This window comes from Amphiura filiformis, chromosome 18, assembly GCF_039555335.1.
Source record: "Amphiura filiformis chromosome 18, Afil_fr2py, whole genome shotgun sequence".
Lineage (NCBI taxonomy): Eukaryota > Metazoa > Echinodermata > Ophiuroidea > Amphilepidida > Amphiuridae > Amphiura > Amphiura filiformis.
Genome location: NC_092645.1, coordinates 16,017,869 through 16,038,300, shown reverse-complemented (window position 1 = coordinate 16,038,300; position 20,432 = coordinate 16,017,869). Strand labels below are relative to the sequence as shown.

Below are 20,432 nucleotides of genomic sequence, written 5' to 3'. Positions count from 1 at the left end.
CCAACTCATGGCAAGAGGAAACCCGGACGGCAACAAATACTGTTCTGGAGATACATGCAGTGTCGGGGCGGGGATATGGACAGCATGCTGAGTCAAGGTCAATTATCATCAATGGCTCAAGACCGATGTAGCTGGAGGAAACGTTTAGTCGCCTGCTCCGCAGCCGAAGGATGATGATGATGACGAGGTCTTAAATTCCCTGTGTTAAAAAAACACTACAAGTCAACCTTCGGGTATGTACGGGGGGGGTTAGCAGTTTAGATTTTTTTTATTGATCAATTATCTATTAGATTACGGTTCGTACATATTCCGAGGAGTGTAAAGAAGATACAATATAGAACTTTTTCTGGTATTTCCAAAATTTGGGTCGGTATTCTTTTATACAGTAACCCCACCTGGCTTTTTTTGCCTTATTCTTTGCATCACATAATTGTATTTTCCGATACATGTATATAAACGATACATACGACACTCTTTGTGAAACCAATATTTAATAACACTTTTTTACATAACCTTTACTTTCCTTTGAAGCAACAGCAGGTGAATGGTTTGTATTGATATAAAGACTACTCCGAAGAGAATAGCTTTCAAATAAATTCAGATTATTAATACAGATTGGATTTTGTAATGATACGTTATACGTATTGTTAGTTGACCCAGAGCTTGACAACGAATTCATTTTATTGTTCCGTTTTTCACGCTTGACATACGTTGGAAAATGTTCTGTTGACTCTTAATCTTTTCGCAGAATTATGTTGTATAATTCAACATACACACTAATTATTCAATGCTACGAAAGTTAGTGTTGGCAGATTGGAATGTGAACACTTTAAAATGATGCCAATTCTTATTTTTCTCTTGTGCCTTACTTTTGCTGAGAAATATGTACTTGTTCTCACACGTAAGTAAGATAGTGTTTATTATTATTATTAAAATGGTTTCCATTTTCGATATAGACTTCGTGTGTGTGTGGGTGTTGTTTGGAGTGCAAAGCAATGGTATATGGTATACTGCACATAACAATATGTACACAAGCAAATATGGTACGTGGTTCTGTTCGTTTAATGTGCTTTGAGGGTATTCAGTATCGAAGTTACGTAATGTTACTATGTCAACGGGATCACGCGCTAGAGTAATGAACCACGATCGAAATGATCACCACATAAAGTATATGGCACTCGAAGGCATACCAAAGTAGCGTGATCCGGTAACCAAGAGAATTACGTAACCACTTCGATGCTGAATTGTGAAATATCTAAACATTGTGCTTTGGAACCGAGGAATATTCCGAGGTCCAAAGCACAATGTTTAGATATTTCACAATACCCGAAAAATAACTCATCCAAAGTCATTAACCTCATTCATAACCGTCACTTTACACTATTTTAATTCAATTTATGTCACATTTTCTTCTTTTAATTTGAAAGCAGAACACAATTTTAACTTTATCTGTTGTTTTCCCTGTAAAAAATCGAATAGCCCATTAAGGAAATACCGCTAGCGACCAATCACACTAGCACGCAATCATGCGATGTCCAAATACGGCGTCCAGCGTCCGCGTAAATTGTTCGAACGCGTAACACGTCACGTAACGCGGTCATTGTAGAGCGTACTTTTAGCTACGTCACGAGACGCGGTCATTATACTTTTTCAATGACCTGCATTTGCGTCCGCGTATTTAAAAGTTATTATCTGTGATTGGATCGCACTTGTTGCGTATATTAATGATTTAACAGGAATGAATACTTTTCCCTGATCAATACCAAAAATCTCCCAATTGCAATTATTAAGCCAGCCTATCTCGGTAAAATATTGTTAGGCACCCACTCTTGTTCAAATGAATTTATTTTCCGTTTAAAGGTATGCTTAAATTTGATCATTTTAGGCCTAAATATGGTCATAAATTTTGTATTGTAGTTTTTAACCAACTTTTACCTCCAAATTTACCAGTAATATAACTTATATTCATTTGTCATTGTTTATTTTCAGAAATAACTGGGGTTCGAATAAGGGGCGATAGTAATTTCGGACCGATTACAGCTGCGTACATTCGTGATGATGCACGTGTTCATGCCACTCCCGTTTGTTTTGAAGGGTATCAAATAGCACGTAACTGGAGTAACAACGAAGCCACAGTAGCATGTAGACAAGCTGGCTATAAATTTGGATGGGCTGAAAAGTACAGTAATACTAAGCCACTGTTTTACAGAATTGTTAATACAAGATGTGAAGGAGGTAGGAAAAGTGCATTTGTAATGTCTCTTCCAATAAAGTTGATTATGAACAATATAAGCTGAGGCATGATGCATCAGGGGCGACAGAAGACGAAGGGGCGGCAAAAAGAATTATTAAAGAAAAGAGGGTGGGTAGATTGTTTAAAAATAACAAATAGAAGAAGAAAATGTGCCAACCTTTTCTGACTGTTGAAGGTGGCGGGAAGATTCACCCTTTCTCTAAAAGTTTGAAATTTTACCCTTTTGAGCCCTTTTCCTACCAAAAGCTACTCCGGTTCAATTGTATCAGGTATTTTTGTGTAGCCCATGTCGTCAACTACCTATGGTAGAAGTGCAGCTTTGCCACCCCTCCCCCAAATGGTACCTCCTAACCCCCTGACTCACCAACTATTACAATGATCTGCACTTTGTGGAAGAAGAGGTGTTTTAAAGCAATGTTATTATCATTCCATTCAAACCTACACCTTGTAAATGTGCATACTTTCAGATGAAGAGTCTTTGGAGGACTGCACATATGAACAACTTCGAAACAATGATGGGTCAGGATGTGGAACATTAGGAGCCGCCGGAGTTCGATGTTTTAGTAAGAACCTTACATTATTGCGGGTTTTACAGAGTGTCCTAAACTTTACTAATGACTAATTAGATTAATAATTTGGCATTTTCTTAGTCATTTTACAAATTAAATCACGATAAATCGTCATAAATTGCATTAGTCATGTAAGCAATTTCTTCTTCTTTACAAATTGAATGAAAATTATGTTGACATGATTCAAATTAATGTGAAATGCTATTACTGGCCTTTTACCAATAAAAATACTTCATTTTGGCATTATTATTCTTGAATAACAACATTACATCTTGTATGACAAATTTTCAATTAGTCGAATTCGACCTTTTTTTAACTAATTAAATGTTAACAATGTACGTTTGATAGCATACGGGTATAATCGTATTTGTGTGCCGATATAGACGAATCTAATTTCACGCATTCCTGCACCTCAATAGCAGCCATAGCTGGGTCCCGTCTGGGTCCATCTCATCTAAAATGATGCGGCCTCGGCGGGAATTTTAATCTTGATTCCATCACCCGTGTTACACGTAGACAAAAGAATGATGAAAGTTTGCAACACAATACAATGGGCTTTTCCAGAAATAAAAGGTACATACCCTATAGAAGACAAATTTGACACATCTGCCCTCGTAAATCAAAAAAATTTATTTTGGGAATCCCAAGTCTTCTATAGGGTAGGTGCCGTTAATTTCTGTAATAGCCCAATTTATTCCCCCAAAAAAAAATTCATAATGCAGAACCATTTCCGACCACGCTAGTAGATGCCATAGTTAAGTAGTGTTTGAGTTGGTGTGGGTGGGGGAGGAGATATAACTATAGATAGTCGATAACCGATAATCAATGATCAATCAGTTATCAACGTTCAGTTAAATTCTAAACCCTAACACGCAAATGATGAAACAGACTCTCATGTTCAAATGGCTAAGGATGATATCCTTGTGGATACGGGGGGGGGGGGAGGAGGGGTATTGATTATCGATAATCAATTATCGATTATAGATAATCAATAATCGATAATCAATCATTTAACAAAATTTATAGGCCTACGCAACCGACAAAACTGGGAATCGCTAAGGATGATTTCCTTCTGGGTATGGGGGGGTTGTGCGTGGAATTAATTATGGCTAATTAATTATCAATTATCGATAATCAATTATCGATTATCGATAATCAATTATCTATAATCAATTATCGATCATCAATCATTAGTTTATCAATATGCAATGTTGAAAATGTATAGACCTACGCAACCGACAAAACGGGATATCTGCATTAATTTGAAAATATGATTTTCTCCAAAGTGCTAGAAAAGCACACTCTTTGACCATTTCTATGCACATCGTATCTCTTGCAACCTGAAGGAACGAAATTTGTTTCCGTTTTGGATTTCAACAGCTTAAAATTGACATTTTTTCGTAAAATGCACATCAAATATTTTGTTCTGAATTGGAAAATCTCTCTTGGTATAAAATGAAAACTATTTCGGATTTTGGTTGTCAATTTCAAACTTTTTTATATCAATCATCATATCCGTGGGCACGTGGTACTCTATTTTGAAAGCCATCCGAGTCTCCATTTTGACAAACGGATAAAAACAAAAATAGTTTTAACATTGTCATCTATGGAAGAAAAATCACAAAACAGCCTTTTTCTCAAGAAAAAAATTGGGACTCGAAGATAAATTTTCTTCAAACTCGTTTTTTAAAATCTTTATATATGCTTAATAACTTTAAAAAAAAAAAAAAAAAAAAAAAAACGAAAAAATATCTTAAGTTGATACTCCACGTAAATGATTTCGTATACGCTAATCCGAACCCAAACCTAACCATTATCCTTCTAATAACCCTAACCCTAATCCTAATTTCGTGTAAATTAAGGCCTACATGATGAAGAAATAACCAAACTTTATTAGAATATTGAAACTAACTCAATAATAGCCTCATACCCCAACTCTGCCTGCTGCTTTAGCTTCACTCTTGCATCTCTGTTATTGAACTGTGACAGAAGATTGATATGCAACCTCTCACAGCGTCCGAAGTTTTGTGTCACGTGACCCTGCTCTGTATGGGCTTTTCCAGAAATAAAAGGTACATACCCTATAGAAGACAAATTTGACACATCTGCCCTCGTAAATCAAAAAAAATTTATTTTGGGAATCCCAAGTCTTCTATAGGGTAGGTGCCGTTAATTTCTGTAATAGCCCAATTTATTCCCCCCCCCCCAAAAAAAATTTCATAATGCAGAACCATTTCCGACCACGCTAGTAGATGCCATAGTTAAGTAGTGTTTGAGTTGGTGTGGGTGGGGGAGGAGATATAACTATAGATAGTCGATAACCGATAATCAATGATCAATCAGTTATCAACGTTCAGTTAAATTCTAAACCCTAACACGCAAATGATGAAACAGACTCTCATGTTCAAATGGCTAAGGATGATATCCTTGTGGATACGGGGGAGGATGAGGGGGTATTGATTATCGATAATCAATTATCGATTATAGATAATCAATAATCGATAATCAATCATTTAACAAAAATTTATAGGCCTACGCAACCGACAAAACTGGGAATCGCTAAGGATGATTTCCTTCTGGGTATGGGGGGGGTTGTGCGTGGAATTAATTATGGCTAATTAATTATCAATTATCGATAATCAATTATCGATTATCGATAATCAATTATCTATAATCAATTATCGATCATCAATCATTAGTTTATCAATATGCAATGTTTAAAAATGTATAGACCTACGCAACCGACAAAACGGGATATCTGCATTAATTTGAAAATATGATTTTCTCCAAAGTGCTAGAAAAGCACACTCTTTGACCATTTCTATGCACATCGTATCTCTTGCAACCTGAAGGAACGAAATTTGTTTCCGTTTTGGATTTCAACAGCTTAAAATTGACATTTTCGTAAAATGCACATCAAATATTTTGTTCTGAATTGGAAAATCTCTCTGGGTATAAAATGAAAACTATTTCGGATGTTGGTTGTCAATTTCAAACTTTTTTATATCAATCATCATATCCGTGGGCACGTGGTACTCTATTTTGAAAGCCATCCGAGTCTCCATTTTGACAAACGGATAAAAACAAAAATAGTTTTAACATTGTCATCTATGGAAGAAAAATCACAAAACAGCCTTTTTCTCAAGAAAAAAAATTGGGACTCGAAGATAAATTTTCTTCAAACTCGTTTTTTAAAATCTTTATATATGCTTAATAACTTTAAAAAAAAAAAAAAAAAAAAAAAACGAAAAAATATCTTAAGTTGATACTCCACGTAAATGATTTCGTATACGCTAATCCGAACCCAAACCTAACCATTATCCTTCTAATAACCCTAACCCTAATCCTAATTTCGTGTAAATTAAGGCCTACATGATGAAGAAATAACCAAACTTTATTAGAATATTGAAACTAACTCAATAATAGCCTCATACCCCAACTCTGCCTGCTGCTTTAGCTTCACTCTTGCATCTCTGTTATTGAACTGTGACAGAAGATTGATATGCAACCTCTCACAGCGTCCGAAGTTTTGTGTCACGTGACCCTGCTCTGTATGGGCTTTTCCAGAAATAAAAGGTACATACCCTATAGAAGACAAATTTGACACATCTGCCCTCGTAAATCAAAAAAAAATTATTTTGGGAATCCCAAGTCTTCTATAGGGTAGGTGCCGTTAATTTCTGTAATAGCCCAATTTATTCCCCCCCCCCCAAAAAAATTTCATAATGCAGAACCATTTCCGACCACGCTAGTACATGCCATAGTTAAGTAGTGTTTGAGTTGGTGTGGGTGGGGGAGGAGATATAACTATAGATAGTCGATAACCGATAATCAATGATCAATCAGTTATCAACGTTCAGTTAAATTCTAAACCCTAACACGCAAAATGATGAAACAGACTCTCATGTTCAAATGGCTAAGGATGATATCCTTGTGGATACGGGGGGGGTGAAGGGGTATTGATTATCGATAATCAATTATCGATTATAGATAATCAATAATCGATAATCAATCATTTAACAAAAATTTATAGGCCTACGCAACCGACAAAACTGGGAATCGCTAAGGATGATTTCCTTCTGGGTATGGGGGGGGTTGTGCGTGGAATTAATTATGGCTAATTAATTATCAATTATCGATAATCAATTATCGATTATCGATAATCAATTATCTATAATCAATTATCGATCATCAATCATTAGTTTATCAATATGCAATGTTTAAAAATGTATAGACCTACGCAACCGACAAAACGGGATATCTGCATTAATTTGAAAATATGATTTTCTCCAAAGTGCTAGAAAAGCACACTCTTTGACCATTTCTATGCACATCGTATCTCTTGCAACCTGAAGGAACGAAATTTGTTTCCGTTTTGGATTTCAACAGCTTAAAATTGACATTTTTCGTAAAATGCACATCAAATATTTTGTTCTGAATTGGAAAATCTCTCTTGGTATAAAATGAAAACTATTTCGGATTTTGGTTGTCAATTTCAAACTTTTTTATATCAATCATCATATCCGTGGGCACGTGGTACTCTATTTTGAAAGCCATCCGAGTCTCCATTTTGACAAACGGATAAAAACAAAAATAGTTTTAACATTGTCATCTATGGAAGAAAAATCACAAAACAGCCTTTTTCTCAAGAAAAAAATTGGGACTCGAAGATAAATTTTCTTCAAACTCGTTTTTAAAATCTTTATAATGTTAATAACTTTAAAAAAAAAAAAAAAAAAAAAAAAGCGAAAAAATATCTTAAAATAATACTCCACGTAAATGATTTCGTATACGCTAATCCGAACCCAAACCTAACCATTATCCTTCTAATAACCCTAACCCTAATCCTAATTTCGTGTAAATTAAGGCCTACATGATGAAGAAATAACCAAACTTTATTAGAATATTGGAAACTAACTCAATAATAGCCTCATACCCCAACTCTGCCTGCTGCTTTAGCTTCACTCTTGCATCTCTGTTATTGAACTGTGACAGAAGATTGATATGCAACCTCTCACAGCGTCCGAAGTTTTGTGTCACGTGACCCTGCTCTGTATGGGCTTTTCCAGAAATAAAAGGTACATACCCTATAGAAGACAAATTTGACACATCTGCCCTCGTAAATCAAAAAAAATTTATTTTGGGAATCCCAAGTCTTCTATAGGGTAGGTGCCGTTAATTTCTGTAATAGCCCAATATAACATCGATTTTTAAGCGGCTTTAATTCACCCGATTGGGAAATCACAACACCAGTTTGGTGCAGGGGGACCCAGTAATGGCCGAATGAATTCTGACCATCATTTGGCTCGTTGGATTCATTGTATAATGTGATCCATGGCTTCTATGCAGAGTGAACATGTACACAAGCCTGTTTTGAAACAAGGTGCATTGTTAAATATAAGTTTTGATTTCCAAGGGAAGCTGCACATTATGACAGTTAACGTAATTATTAATTATTAAATTATTCAAATCAAAGCTTTTGAGAATTTACAATAGCCATTAGTTATTGTTCTGATCTAAATAAATAGCTATAGATCCTTAATATAATACAGTGTTGTTGTTTTTTGTCAGACATATTATCCGAAAAGTACTTCAATGAAACAACTGGAGTAATTGAAAGCCAAAACTATCCTTCACATTACCCAAATGCAACTGGTTTGACATACATTATTGAAGTTCAAAACACAATCAAACTCACCATCGTCTTTGCATCATGTCGATTGCAATATGGCGACTATCTCTACTACGGGACAGGGACCGTGCCACGTAGTTTACCTTTAGCCGACGGAAGCTTCACCGACATTCAAGAACCACCAGTACCATTTGAGGTCTCCGGGAATTCTATGTGGTTTAGATTTATGACAGACCTTGAAAGAACCGACAATGGATTTTCATTCAAGTATGAAGCGTCTGGTAAGAACGTGTATTCATTATCCTTGTATATAAATAAAAGGATCAGACTTACTAATTAGCATTCAAGTAGCATTGTTAATCAATTCATTTGTTCATGAATGTTCAGGACACAGAGTACAGAAGTTTAATGACACTGACGAATTAGTACCGCCAATTTTTAAACAATCTGTAGAATGCCCATCGTTATTGGCTTGGAATCAAAATATTTCTAAAGTTAAGAGATTGGGTCAATAAAAATCGTGTCAACCTTTTCGGGCTGTTGAGGAAGGGGCGGCAAAATTGAATTTTCTTCAGCCCCCCCACGGTACGCCACGGATGTGTACTAATGATGAAAAAAATGATACTACTTGTTAGAAATAATAAATGAACTTAACGTTGCTGTGTACTCTAGACGTGTCTTTATCCGAGTAACTGAACTTTTTCGATATACAAGCAAAGAAGAGCCAGATTGGTAAACCCCAACTGCATTCTTTGATGGGTTTAATTTCGCTATTTCACTCGTGTTTCCAATTCAAAAGGAAAGAAATTCTGTGTTGAACAACGCGTCATGCCACGTAGTTGCGCAATTTGTTAACGCGCAGATACATTGCGCCTACGCGAAGCTTATCTAGATGTGGGCGCAACTAAGTACTTATCTCAATCAATTTCAATCAATGTGTTACAAGACTCAAATCCTGGACTTGGGTGGTTCTTTCATACATGCTATTTTTCACATGCCCAATAGACACACAGAGGATGAATTTGAGTTGTTCTTTCATACATATGACAGGCCTATGTATAGCAACAATTTCCCATATGCTTAACTCAATTTGGCCAAAGTATAGACTTGGGTGGGTTTTGTATTCATTATATTCATTATTATACTCATCATATTTTTGGTCAACTTCCAACTTTGTGCATCATTTTGTGTACATTGGCGTTTGTGAATTTAAAGGAAAAAAAAGTTAATTTTGTTGCCTTACATGGTCAATATGTAAACAAATAGGCCAACATGCATGTCTTAAAGTGCACACCTGTCTTAAAGCGAATAGTTAATCTTTTTTAAATAAAAAGAACATTTCTATTTTAAATTCCAGCACCTGTGACAGACCAACCAGACATAATTCTGTCCACTTCCGAATCTGGTAAGTATTCAAGATGAAAAGAAACGATCACTGTCATGATTTTGTATGATTGTATGTTAAAAGTTTTTGAGCATATCAAAATAAATTACTGTGTTTTATAATTAATTAATCGAATTAATCACATTGTTAACGAAATAATCACGAATCTCACATGTTAAGCAAAAGCAGGTTATTTTTAATCTAAACAGTTAAAAATGTAACTGCATATATGCGGGCCAAAATTTGTAATATATCTATAATCAAGAGCGGCCCATAAATATATCATTACCTGATATTGCGAGTTGATATGATACGAATAGGACTTATTATCCTTCAAGAAGTAAATAAACGCCCGATATAAAAATCTATGAATCAAATTTTAAAAACTGCAATAAGCAAAAACAAACCGAGGTAATTCTGCAAATTTTGATACCTCATTGGTCTGGATAAGTTTGTACCCAGGGTGACTCTTTGAATTAAAAAAAGGTGCACTAAAAGCTTCTCAAATCATTGTACCATTACGTTATCTACATGACTGGCCAAGGATGACCCGCGGTGACCAGTGACAACCAGGCACTCTAGCAACAAAAGCAACAATTCCAATGAGTGTAGGTGTAACTTTTGAATGGGGTCTTTTCATTCAAAGGGTCACCATGGCAACAAATTTTGGGCTATTAAGGGATCCAAAATGAGCGTTTATTGCGTTTCGACAGTATTTTTTGTGGGACATGAGAGCACCTCAGACCTATCGAATTGCATTCTGAATAGGGTCACTCCATATGAAATCAAGGAGTCTCCCCACCTGACCCCCTCAGATTTGCTTTATATTTTAGTCATATGTTGTACCTGTAAAAAAATTAAAACCTGCAAATTTGAGGTCTGTAGCTCTTACGGATTTTCTGTGGCAGCCATTTAAAGTTGGAGTAAGGGGGTCTAAATTTGGACTAAAAAGTTGCCCTTTAAATAAATTTCATCTTTGAGAGTCTGTGCCTTCTTTATAAAAAGAGAGAGATCTGAAACCTTGTATACATACTAACTGTATGCCCAATTTGTCAAAAAGTAAAAAAAAAAAAAAAATTCTATAATTGCGTGTTGTGTCACGGGGTCATTAAATATGCAAGAAAAAATGTAATGTTTTGTAAACTGGCAAGTTTAGCCCCCCTAAATTCACATTTTTTGTCAAATTAATTATTTTTTGTTGTCACTGATGCTATATGTAGGATAAATACAATGCATATCCAAAAAATTGAGGTCACAACTCATTTACATTTCGAACAGCGCCCTCACGAAGATGAAATTTATTGCAAATTCAACATTTTCAGGGGGCCCAAAGTCGATGTGGTCCACCTTCAAAATTTATAAAACATCACTTTTATATGGCCACTAGTCTTAAATTACAACTTTGCTAAGTCCCAGTAATTGTCTAGGTTGACTTCATATAAAACGACAAGCCCAAAGTTGACCATTTTCTTATGATTGCATGTACTGCAAATGTGCCGAATTTGGAAGGCTTAAAAGTCAAATTGGCCACAATATTGAAAATAAATGATTAGATGAGTAGTTATTGGCCCTATTTACTTTTATTTCCATTTTATTTTCAATAAACACATTTTCTATGGCAGCCATTTAAAGTTTGAGTAGGGGAATCTAAATTTGGACCCAAAAGTTGCTTTTTGATAAATTTCATCTTTGGGAGCCTGTCAATCCCTAATAAAAAGAGAGAGAGGTCTGAAACCTTGTATACGCACTAATTGCATGACCAATTGGTCAAAAAGTAAAAAAAATAATTTCTGTAATTGCGTGTTGTGTCACGGGGTCATTAAATATGCAAGAAAAAATGTAATGTTTTGTAAACTGGCAAGTTTAGCCCCCCTAAATTCACATTTTTTGTCAGATTAATTGTTTTTTGTTGTCACTAACGCTATATATAGGACAAATACAATGCATATCCAAAAAATTGAGGTCACAATTTATTTAAATTTCGAACAGCGCCCTCGCGAAAATGAAATTTATTGCAAATTCAACATTTTCAGGGGGCCCAAAGTCGATGTGGTCAACCTTCAAAATTTATAAAACATCACTTTTATATGACTACTAGTCTTAAATTACAACTTTGCTGAATCCCAGTAATTTTATAGGTTGACTTCTTATAAAACGACAAGCCCAAAGTTGACTATTTTCTTATGATTGCATGTACTCCAAAACTGCCGAATTCGGAAGGCTTAGAAGTCAAAATGGCCACAATATTGAAAATAAATGACTAGATGTGTAGTTATTGGCCCTATTTTACTTTTATTTCCATTTTATTTCCAATATTGGGGCCAATTTGACTTTTAAGCCTTCCGAATTCGGCACATTTGCAGTACATGCAATTATAGAAAATGGTTAACTTTGGGCTTGTCGTTTTATATGAAGTCAACCTAGACAATTACTGGGACTTAATAAAGTTGTAATTTAAGACTAGTAGTAGTCATATAAAAGTGATGTTTTATAAATTTTGAAGGTGGACCACATCGACTTTGGGCCCCCCGAAAATGTTGAATTTGCAATAAATTTCATTTTCGTGAGGGCGCTGTTCGAAATGTAAATGAGTTGTGACCTCAATTTTTTGGATATGATTTGTATTTATCCTACATATAGCATCAGTGACAACAAAAAATAGTTAATTTGACAAAAAATGTGAATTTAGGGGGGCTAAACTTGCCAGTTTACAAAACATTACATTTTTTCTTGCATATTTAATGACCCCGTGACACAACACGCAATTATAGAAATTTTTTTGTTTTTACTTTTTGACAAATTGGGCATACAGTTAGTATGTATACAAGGTTTCAGATCTCTCTCTCTTTTTATAAAGAAGGCACAGACTCCCAAAGATGAAACTTATTTAAAGGGCAACTTTTGGGTCCAAATTTAGACCCCCTTACTCCAACTTTAAATGGCTACCACAGAAAATCCGTGAGAGCTACAGACCTCAAATTTGCAGGTTTTTAATATTTTTACAGGTACAACCTAAGACTAAAATATAAAGCAAATCTGAGGGGGTCAGGTGGGGAGCCTCCTTGATTTCATATGGAGTGACCCAATACGAAGCATGTCTTTCTGATATCAAATAATTTTCATTTTTTGAAAATCACAATATAATACAAATGTTATGACAAATTATAAAAATTTGATATTTTTCAAATTTTTGAAATATAACAGTCCTCGAAGTAAATGATATAAATCTAATGACATATTCTTAAAGTGTATGTAGCAGGGAGGAAAAGCCGACGGTCAATTGAAAATGTTGACCTTTCATATTGAAGATATGGATTTTTTTCCCAAAAGACCTATTTTTTTGGTGTTTTGGGAAAAAAATCCATATCTTCAATACGAAAGGTCAAAATTTTCAATTGATCGTCGGCTTTTCATCCCACCTTACATACACTTTAAGTATAAATCATCAGATTTATAAAGTTTACTTCAAGTACTGTTAAATATCAAAAATATCAATTTTTAATGATTTGCCATAAAATGTGTATTAAATTGCGAATTTCAAAAATCAAAATTATTTGATATCAGAATGACATTCTTCGTATTCAGAATGCAATTCGATATGTCTGATGTGCTCTAATGTCCCACAATAAATACTGTCCAAACGTTCATACCCCAGCCCTTGGGTTTGGAAAATTGGGTTTCCTTTGCTATTTCAATTTTTAAATTTTGATGCATAGATTTTGAGTTATTACCCATAATAAATGGGATAATTATTGTTTAGTAGATGTTTACTACGCAATAATTGGAAAGAGTTGCAACAACTACCTCATATGTGACCGTACACCACGATGAGCCGTAAATGTCCTCAATTGTATTCTGAGTTACAGTGTAAAATGGGCATGAAGGTCATATTCATAGGTATTTCAATTTGGTGCTACGTGTATCTCATTAAATGAGGTACACGTAGCACCAAATTGAGGTACCTATGAATACGACCTTCATGCCCATTTTACACTGTAACTCAGAATACAATTGAGGACATTTACGGCTCATTCGTGGTGTACGGTCACATATTTATTTTAACTCATATTTACATTTGTTGACAGTAGCAATGGACGAACGTTCTACAGGAATACAACCCAGTAAGTTGACATGAGATGAACAGTCAAGGCGGAATTTCTTATACTAAGACGTTAGAGTTTACATGGCTAATCAGATAAGCTTACAGTAATTGTATTTTGTCATATTAACTTTAAATTAGAAAATATTATATGTATACAAGCTTTGTAATAAAAACCGAACAACGAAATAGTAATAAATAATAATATGAATTTGTTAAAGGAACACCCCGGCAGTCACAACAGTTTGCCTTATATGTTAGAAAAACTATTACCAAGCACGAATCACATATTAATTAAAACAAACTCATATTGACCATAAAAATTCCCGCGCCGAAATTGTCTAGGACAATGACGTCATAGTTATTTGTACTCAATTTTCATCAGCCTTAATTGTGTTACTTGGACATCATTGCCACAGGCAATTTCGGTGCCCGGGAAATTTGAATATCGCGTGTTGAGTGACGGCTGTTTTTATTTGTTTTTAAAGCCAATATGAGTTTGTATAAATCAACGTGATTCGTGCTTGATAATTATTTTTCTAGCATGCAAGGCATAACGTTGTGCTTGCCAGATACCTCCTTTAAACGCCCCGAGTTGAGCCAACCTTAGGGAGGTTTGCAAGATGATAGAAACAAAAGGCATAACATTACCAAACAAAGAACTCAAAGTTAGGTATTCTGGTCAACTTTTTGATACATTCTAAAGTATATTACTAAATTACTAATTAAATAAATAAACAAACCATATATAAGACTACTTATTCTTAGTACGCAGTGTACCTTTAAAGGAGTATTTCGTGATCCTAGCATCCTCTTTTTATGGCATTTATCAGTAGGTATCCACGACAAAAGCTTATTCTCTAAATTTCAGTCGATTCCGATTTTGCGTTTGAGAGCTATGCATGATTATGCGTATTACATTGCTCCATAGGCCACTGTTGTAATTTCGTTCTGGTATTCCAGAACGAAATTCAAAAATGACGATATTGTTTGCTAAACGAATTAATCTGCAAGAAATTTTTGGTACATAAACATTATGTAGCCACCAATAAGAAGCTGTACGGCAATCTCTCCCCAATTTCCGAAAGGCTGAAAGCTAAAAGGATGAGATTTGCTGGACACTGTGCCAGAAGTGAAACAGAGGCAGCTTCCAGAGTTCTGCTGTGGCAGCCTACGCATGGCAAAAGATCAAGAGGACAACCAAGGAAAGATTACAGTATGCAATTAATCGAGGACACTGGGTGTAGAAAGACAAGACATTAGGAACTGCATGCAGAACAGAGTTGTGTGGAGGGGTGTGTTGCTTATCTTCGAGTTTCGAGTCTCGAGTCAAATTTTCGAGTCTCGAGTTTCGAGTCTCGAGTTTCGAGTTTTATACTTCGAGTTTCGAGTCTTATTTTTCGAGTTTCGATTATAACTCTCTAGAAGGCAGAATTTTATTAGTTATTTCTGACCCATTTTATAGTATTTTGACCAAGAAATAATATGAGTGGGTTTTGAATGTCATTTGTCCATTAGAAAAGGTCCGTTTTCTGTAAAATGACGAAACTCGAAATTGGGTCTAAATTTCTAGTCTCGATTATAACTCTCTAGGAGGCAGAATTTAATTAGCTATTTCTCACCCATTTGATAATATTTTGACCAAGAAATAATATGAGTGGGTTTTGAATGTCATTTGTCCATTAGAAAGGGTCCGTTGTGAATTTCATTATCGTGAAAATGCACGTTTTTGTGAATATGTGTGTTAATATGTATGTCTGTGAATATGTTTTGTGATTGCTTGTTTTGTTTGTTTAAATACTTTTTGTATTACTGGAAACTCGATATTATAAAGTCAAAACCTGAAAATTTGACACTCGATATTCGAAATTTGAGACTCGAAACTCGATATTATAAACTTGAAACTCGAAATTTGACTCTCGATACTCGAAACTCGAAATATAAGACTCGAAACTCGAAATATGAGGCTCAAAACTCGAAATATGAGACTCGAAACTCGAAATATAAGACTCGAAACTCGAAATACAAGACTCGAAACTCGAAATACAAGACTCGAAACTCGAAATATAAGACTCGAAACTCGAAAAATTTAACTCGAAACTCGAAATATGAGACTCGAAACTCGAAATACAAGACTCGAAACTCGAAATATAAGACTCGAAACTCGAAAATTGAACTCGAAACTCGAAATATGAGACTCGAAACTCGAAAAATAAGACTCGAAACTCGAAGTATAAAACTCGAAACTCGAGACTCGAAACTCGAGACTCGAAACTCGAGACTCGAAAATTTGACTCGAGACTCGAAACTCGAAGATAAGCAACACACTGTGTGGAGGGCCATCAGTGGAGTCCGACTAGACAAGTCGACATACGCAAGCAAGTAAGCAAAGCCAGCGGTTTCCAGTGGTATAAAAATCTCACCTTTTTTTTTTTTTTTTGTGGGGGGGGGATGAGATTGTGAATCACGAAATGCCCTTTTAACAGCAACACTGTTTGATATTAAGGCACGTATCTCATATTTTAGCTTGTTTTTGTGTTTTCATTACTTTGCGAAATACAGCTTATTATTACATATACTTTGTGCTTGAAACATTTAATTAAAGGTGCGGTTGTTGGAATTTCTGTGGCCGTAGCCGGAATTGTTCTGGTTAGTGCAATCCTTGGAGTTTTCATATACATCAAAAGAAGGTGATGCTTGTTTTAAAACAACAGTGTGCATTTATATTGAGGGAAATTTTAATTTAAAAAATTAAATTTTGATTTAAAAATCTTCATGATCCCATATATAAAAGTAGATAACTCGATCAATTTATTACTCGGTTTTTACGTCCCACTTACATGACTTACCAGAAACAAATTTGTTCGATATTTGGATCGACCGTCGATGCTTCTTTGATGCTTGTTATTAATGAACGTACAATTTAATCAGAATTAATGCTGAATTTATACTGATCAATTGATCAATATCAATACAGGCAAAGATTCATATCAAATTAATGATGCTTAATCGTTATTCTTAATATATCAATATCCAAGGGTAAAGTAAATTGTTAGTGGTCTTATCAGATACTATAAAAGTGAGTCACAAATCGCCATTAATAATTCATTTATTTTTGTGACAGTTTCCTTTCGGGCCAGTTGAACATACTCACACTTGGAATTTCTAACCTGATATTTAAAAATAAAACAACTATTATATTTACAGCAATTTTAGGAATGTGTAAAGGATGGTCCTTTTAATCATGGGTGCTTCTGAAGGGTCCTTGTTAATTACTTTACTTTAGTTTTTCTTTTCTTTTTTAATTATTTCCTGTTTCTTTAATCTTAGTTCGTTTCATTTCTTTTCTTTAAAAAAAATTTCAACTGAATTTCATCACAATAAATTCAACGAACCTTGAATTTTCGATGTGTGATACACATTTTTACCATCAGAGTCCTATGGGGATGTGTTGGACTTGCCCGTTTGTTGACCATTTGCGACTATTTGTCGAATGAGGGCGTTGTATAAAGATGGCAATTCTCAGACGATGGTGGACGACATTATTCAATGTGGCAACAGCCAAAAGCGTAAACAAAACAGACAATATGACGGCAACACTGCCTGCACGTTGGACGCAATTATTTTTTCCCAAGCCAAGGTGCGTTGTTAGCTCTATTGGCCCCATTACAGAAACAAAATGCATAAAATATATTTCCCAGTGCAATGTATACATTTTCACATAAAAATAAATAATAATTTTAGATTCAAAGAAAAAAGAAGAATTTAATTAATCATCGCCGGGTCCGGGAATCGGTCTCGGGACCCTCTGCATGGGAAGCGAGATTCTTACCACTAGACCAAGCAGTCGCATTGATACACGTGGGGGGAAATTTTCAGTACTATATATCGTAACATGTCGTGCGTTATTCATACACAAAAAACAGTACTTACAAAAAGGTTCATTGTCGAACCTCAACGGATTTAGACTGATAAAATAGTGCTTGATAACATTCATACACTTTTGGAATTATTTGAGAATTTATTTACGTGTAAAACCAATGATGACGTCAAAATTCAGTCAATCTTGGCCGCCCCCTGGCAATTCTAGTTCCTATATAACGCCCTCATTCGACCACAAGTCGCCAATGGTCAATAAAAGGGCTAGTCCAACACAACATCATAGGACTTCTTCTGATGAAGATGTGTGTCACACATTGACATTTCAAGGTAAGTAAATTTGTTGCGCTGAAAATTAGTTTAAACTTTTGGAACTTGTTTGTCACCCGCACTTACATTCGAAATTTCTTTTATTATCTTTTGTTTTATATACATATCACTAGAAGAGTGCAAACGTTGATGGACCAACCTCTACTTTGAATCAAACATAGATCAGGAAAACGTTAATCCTGGATATACCAGAAAGCGTACTCTTTGTCTGGAAATCGTGAAATGAAAGAAAGCACTGAAGATGGCATTAATTTTCACTATACAGTACACATATGGACCTGACGGCCTTAATACATTCTGATGTGTGATCGATCAGCAAGGGCTGATTTATTTAAATGAAACCAGGGGGGTGAGAGTTCATAACAATGAAAACAAGCTGAGTGAGCTGTGCTGAGTGAGCTGTGCTCCAAGCTGTGCTGTCTTTTTACCTTGTGCGCCTATTGTACGGCTGCCAGAGTCTAAATGCTATTTCTATTTCTGTTTTGGAACACCTTCCTGAATCTGGATTGGATCTATTTTCACCCATTTTATGACATTTTGATTGAAAATATTTTGTGCACTTAAGGGGTACTACACCCATTGCATTTTTTTTGCATTTTTTTGCATTTTGTGAAGAAATTTAATCAGAATTAATGCTGAATTTATACTGATCAATTGATCAATATCAATACAGGCAAAGATTCATATCAAATTAATGATGCTTAATCGTTATTCTTAATATATCAATATCCAAGGGTAAAGTAAATTGTTAGTGGTCTTATCAGATACTATAAAAGTGAGTCACAAATCGCCATTAATAATTCATTTATTTTTGTGACAGTTTCCTTTCGGGCCAGTTGAACATACTCACACTTGGAATTTCTAACCTGATATTTAAAAATAAAACAACTATTATATTTACAGCAATTTTAGGAATGTGTAAAGGATGGTCCTTTTAATCATGGGTGCTTCTGAAGGGTCCTTGTTAATTACTTTACTTTAGTTTTTCTTTTCTTTTTTAATTATTTCCTGTTTCTTTAATCTTAGTTCGTTTCATTTCTTTTCTTTAAAAAAAATTTCAACTGAATTTCATCACAATAAATTCAACGAACCTTGAATTTTCGATGTGTGATACACATTTTTACCATCAGAGTCCTATGGGGATGTGTTGGACTTGCCCGTTTGTTGACCATTTGCGACTATTTGTCGAATGAGGGCGTTGTATAAAGATGGCAATTCTCAGACGATGGTGGACGACATTATTCAATGTGGCAACAGCCAAAAGCGTAAACAAAACAGACAATATGACGGCAACACTGCCTGCACGTTGGACGCAATTATTTTTTCCCAAGCCAAGGTGCGTTGTTAGCTCTATTGGCCCCATTACAGAAACAAAATGCATAAAATATATTTCCCAGTGCAATGTATACATTTTCACATAAAAATAAATAATAATTTTAGATTCAAAGAAAAAAAGAAGAATTTAATTAATCATCGCCGGGTCCGGGAATCGGTCTCGGGACCCTCTGCATGGGAAGCGAGATTCTTACCACTAGACCAAGCAGTCGCATTGATACACGTGGGGGGAAATTTTCAGTACTATATATCGTAACATGTCGTGCGTTATTCATACACAAAAAACAGTACTTACAAAAAGGTTCATTGTCGAACCTCAACGGATTTAGACTGATAAAATAGTGCTTGATAACATTCATACACTTTTGGAATTATTTGAGAATTTATTTACGTGTAAAACCAATGATGACGTCAAAATTCAGTCAATCTTGGCCGCCCCCTGGCAATTCTAGTTCCTATATAACGCCCTCATTCGACCACAAGTCGCCAATGGTCAATAAAAGGGCTAGTCCAACACAACATCATAGGACTTCTTCTGATGAAGATGTGTGTCACACATTGACATTTCAAGGTAAGTAAATTTGTTGCGCTGAAAATTAGTTTAAACTTTTGGAACTTGTTTGTCACCCGCACTTACATTCGAAATTTCTTTTATTATCTTTTGTTTTATATACATATCACTAGAAGAGTGCAAACGTTGATGGACCAACCTCTACTTTGAATCAAACATAGATCAGGAAAACGTTAATCCTGGATATACCAGAAAGCGTACTCTTTGTCTGGAAATCGTGAAATGAAAGAAAGCACTGAAGATGGCATTAATTTTCACTATACAGTACACATATGGACCTGACGGCCTTAATACATTCTGATGTGTGATCGATCAGCAAGGGCTGATTTATTTAAATGAAACCAGGGGGGTGAGAGTTCATAACAATGAAAACAAGCTG

General features: G+C 35.1%; 1 protein-coding gene across 7 annotated transcripts; it reads left to right on the top strand.

Moving 5' to 3' along the window:
* The first annotated feature begins 719 nt into the window (after window positions 1–719).
* LOC140139919 (scavenger receptor cysteine-rich domain-containing protein DMBT1-like) lies at window positions 720–18,707 on the top strand. 7 transcript variants are annotated; one of them, XM_072161700.1, is made up of 8 exons: window positions 720–901; window positions 1,990–2,235; window positions 2,722–2,817; window positions 8,395–8,736; window positions 9,813–9,860; window positions 13,928–13,960; window positions 16,544–16,587; window positions 18,264–18,707. In XM_072161700.1, exons 1-8 carry the CDS (start codon window positions 835–837, stop codon window positions 18,306–18,308), a joined length of 921 nt encoding a protein of 306 aa, XP_072017801.1. In that variant the 5' UTR covers window positions 720–834; the 3' UTR covers window positions 18,309–18,707. The 7 variants fall into 7 exon arrangements, with proteins under 7 accessions (XP_072017801.1, XP_072017798.1, XP_072017795.1 ...); XM_072161697.1 differs by having other exon boundaries at window positions 18,261–18,707; XM_072161694.1 differs by having other exon boundaries at window positions 16,544–16,628; window positions 18,261–18,707.
* The last annotated feature ends 1,725 nt before the right edge of the window (window positions 18,708–20,432 follow it).

Coding starts and splice junctions, on each gene's coding strand:
- LOC140139919 (XM_072161693.1), top strand. CDS start 835: ATGATGCCAATTCTTATTTTTCTCTTGTGCCTTACTTTTGCTGAGAAA. Junction 8,737..9,812: donor ATTCAAGTATGAAGCGTCTG/GTAAGAACGTGT, acceptor TTTAAATTCCAG/CACCTGTGACAGACCAACCA. Junction 13,961..16,543: donor TTCTACAGGAATACAACCCA/GTAAGTTGACAT, acceptor ATTTAATTAAAG/GTGCGGTTGTTGGAATTTCT.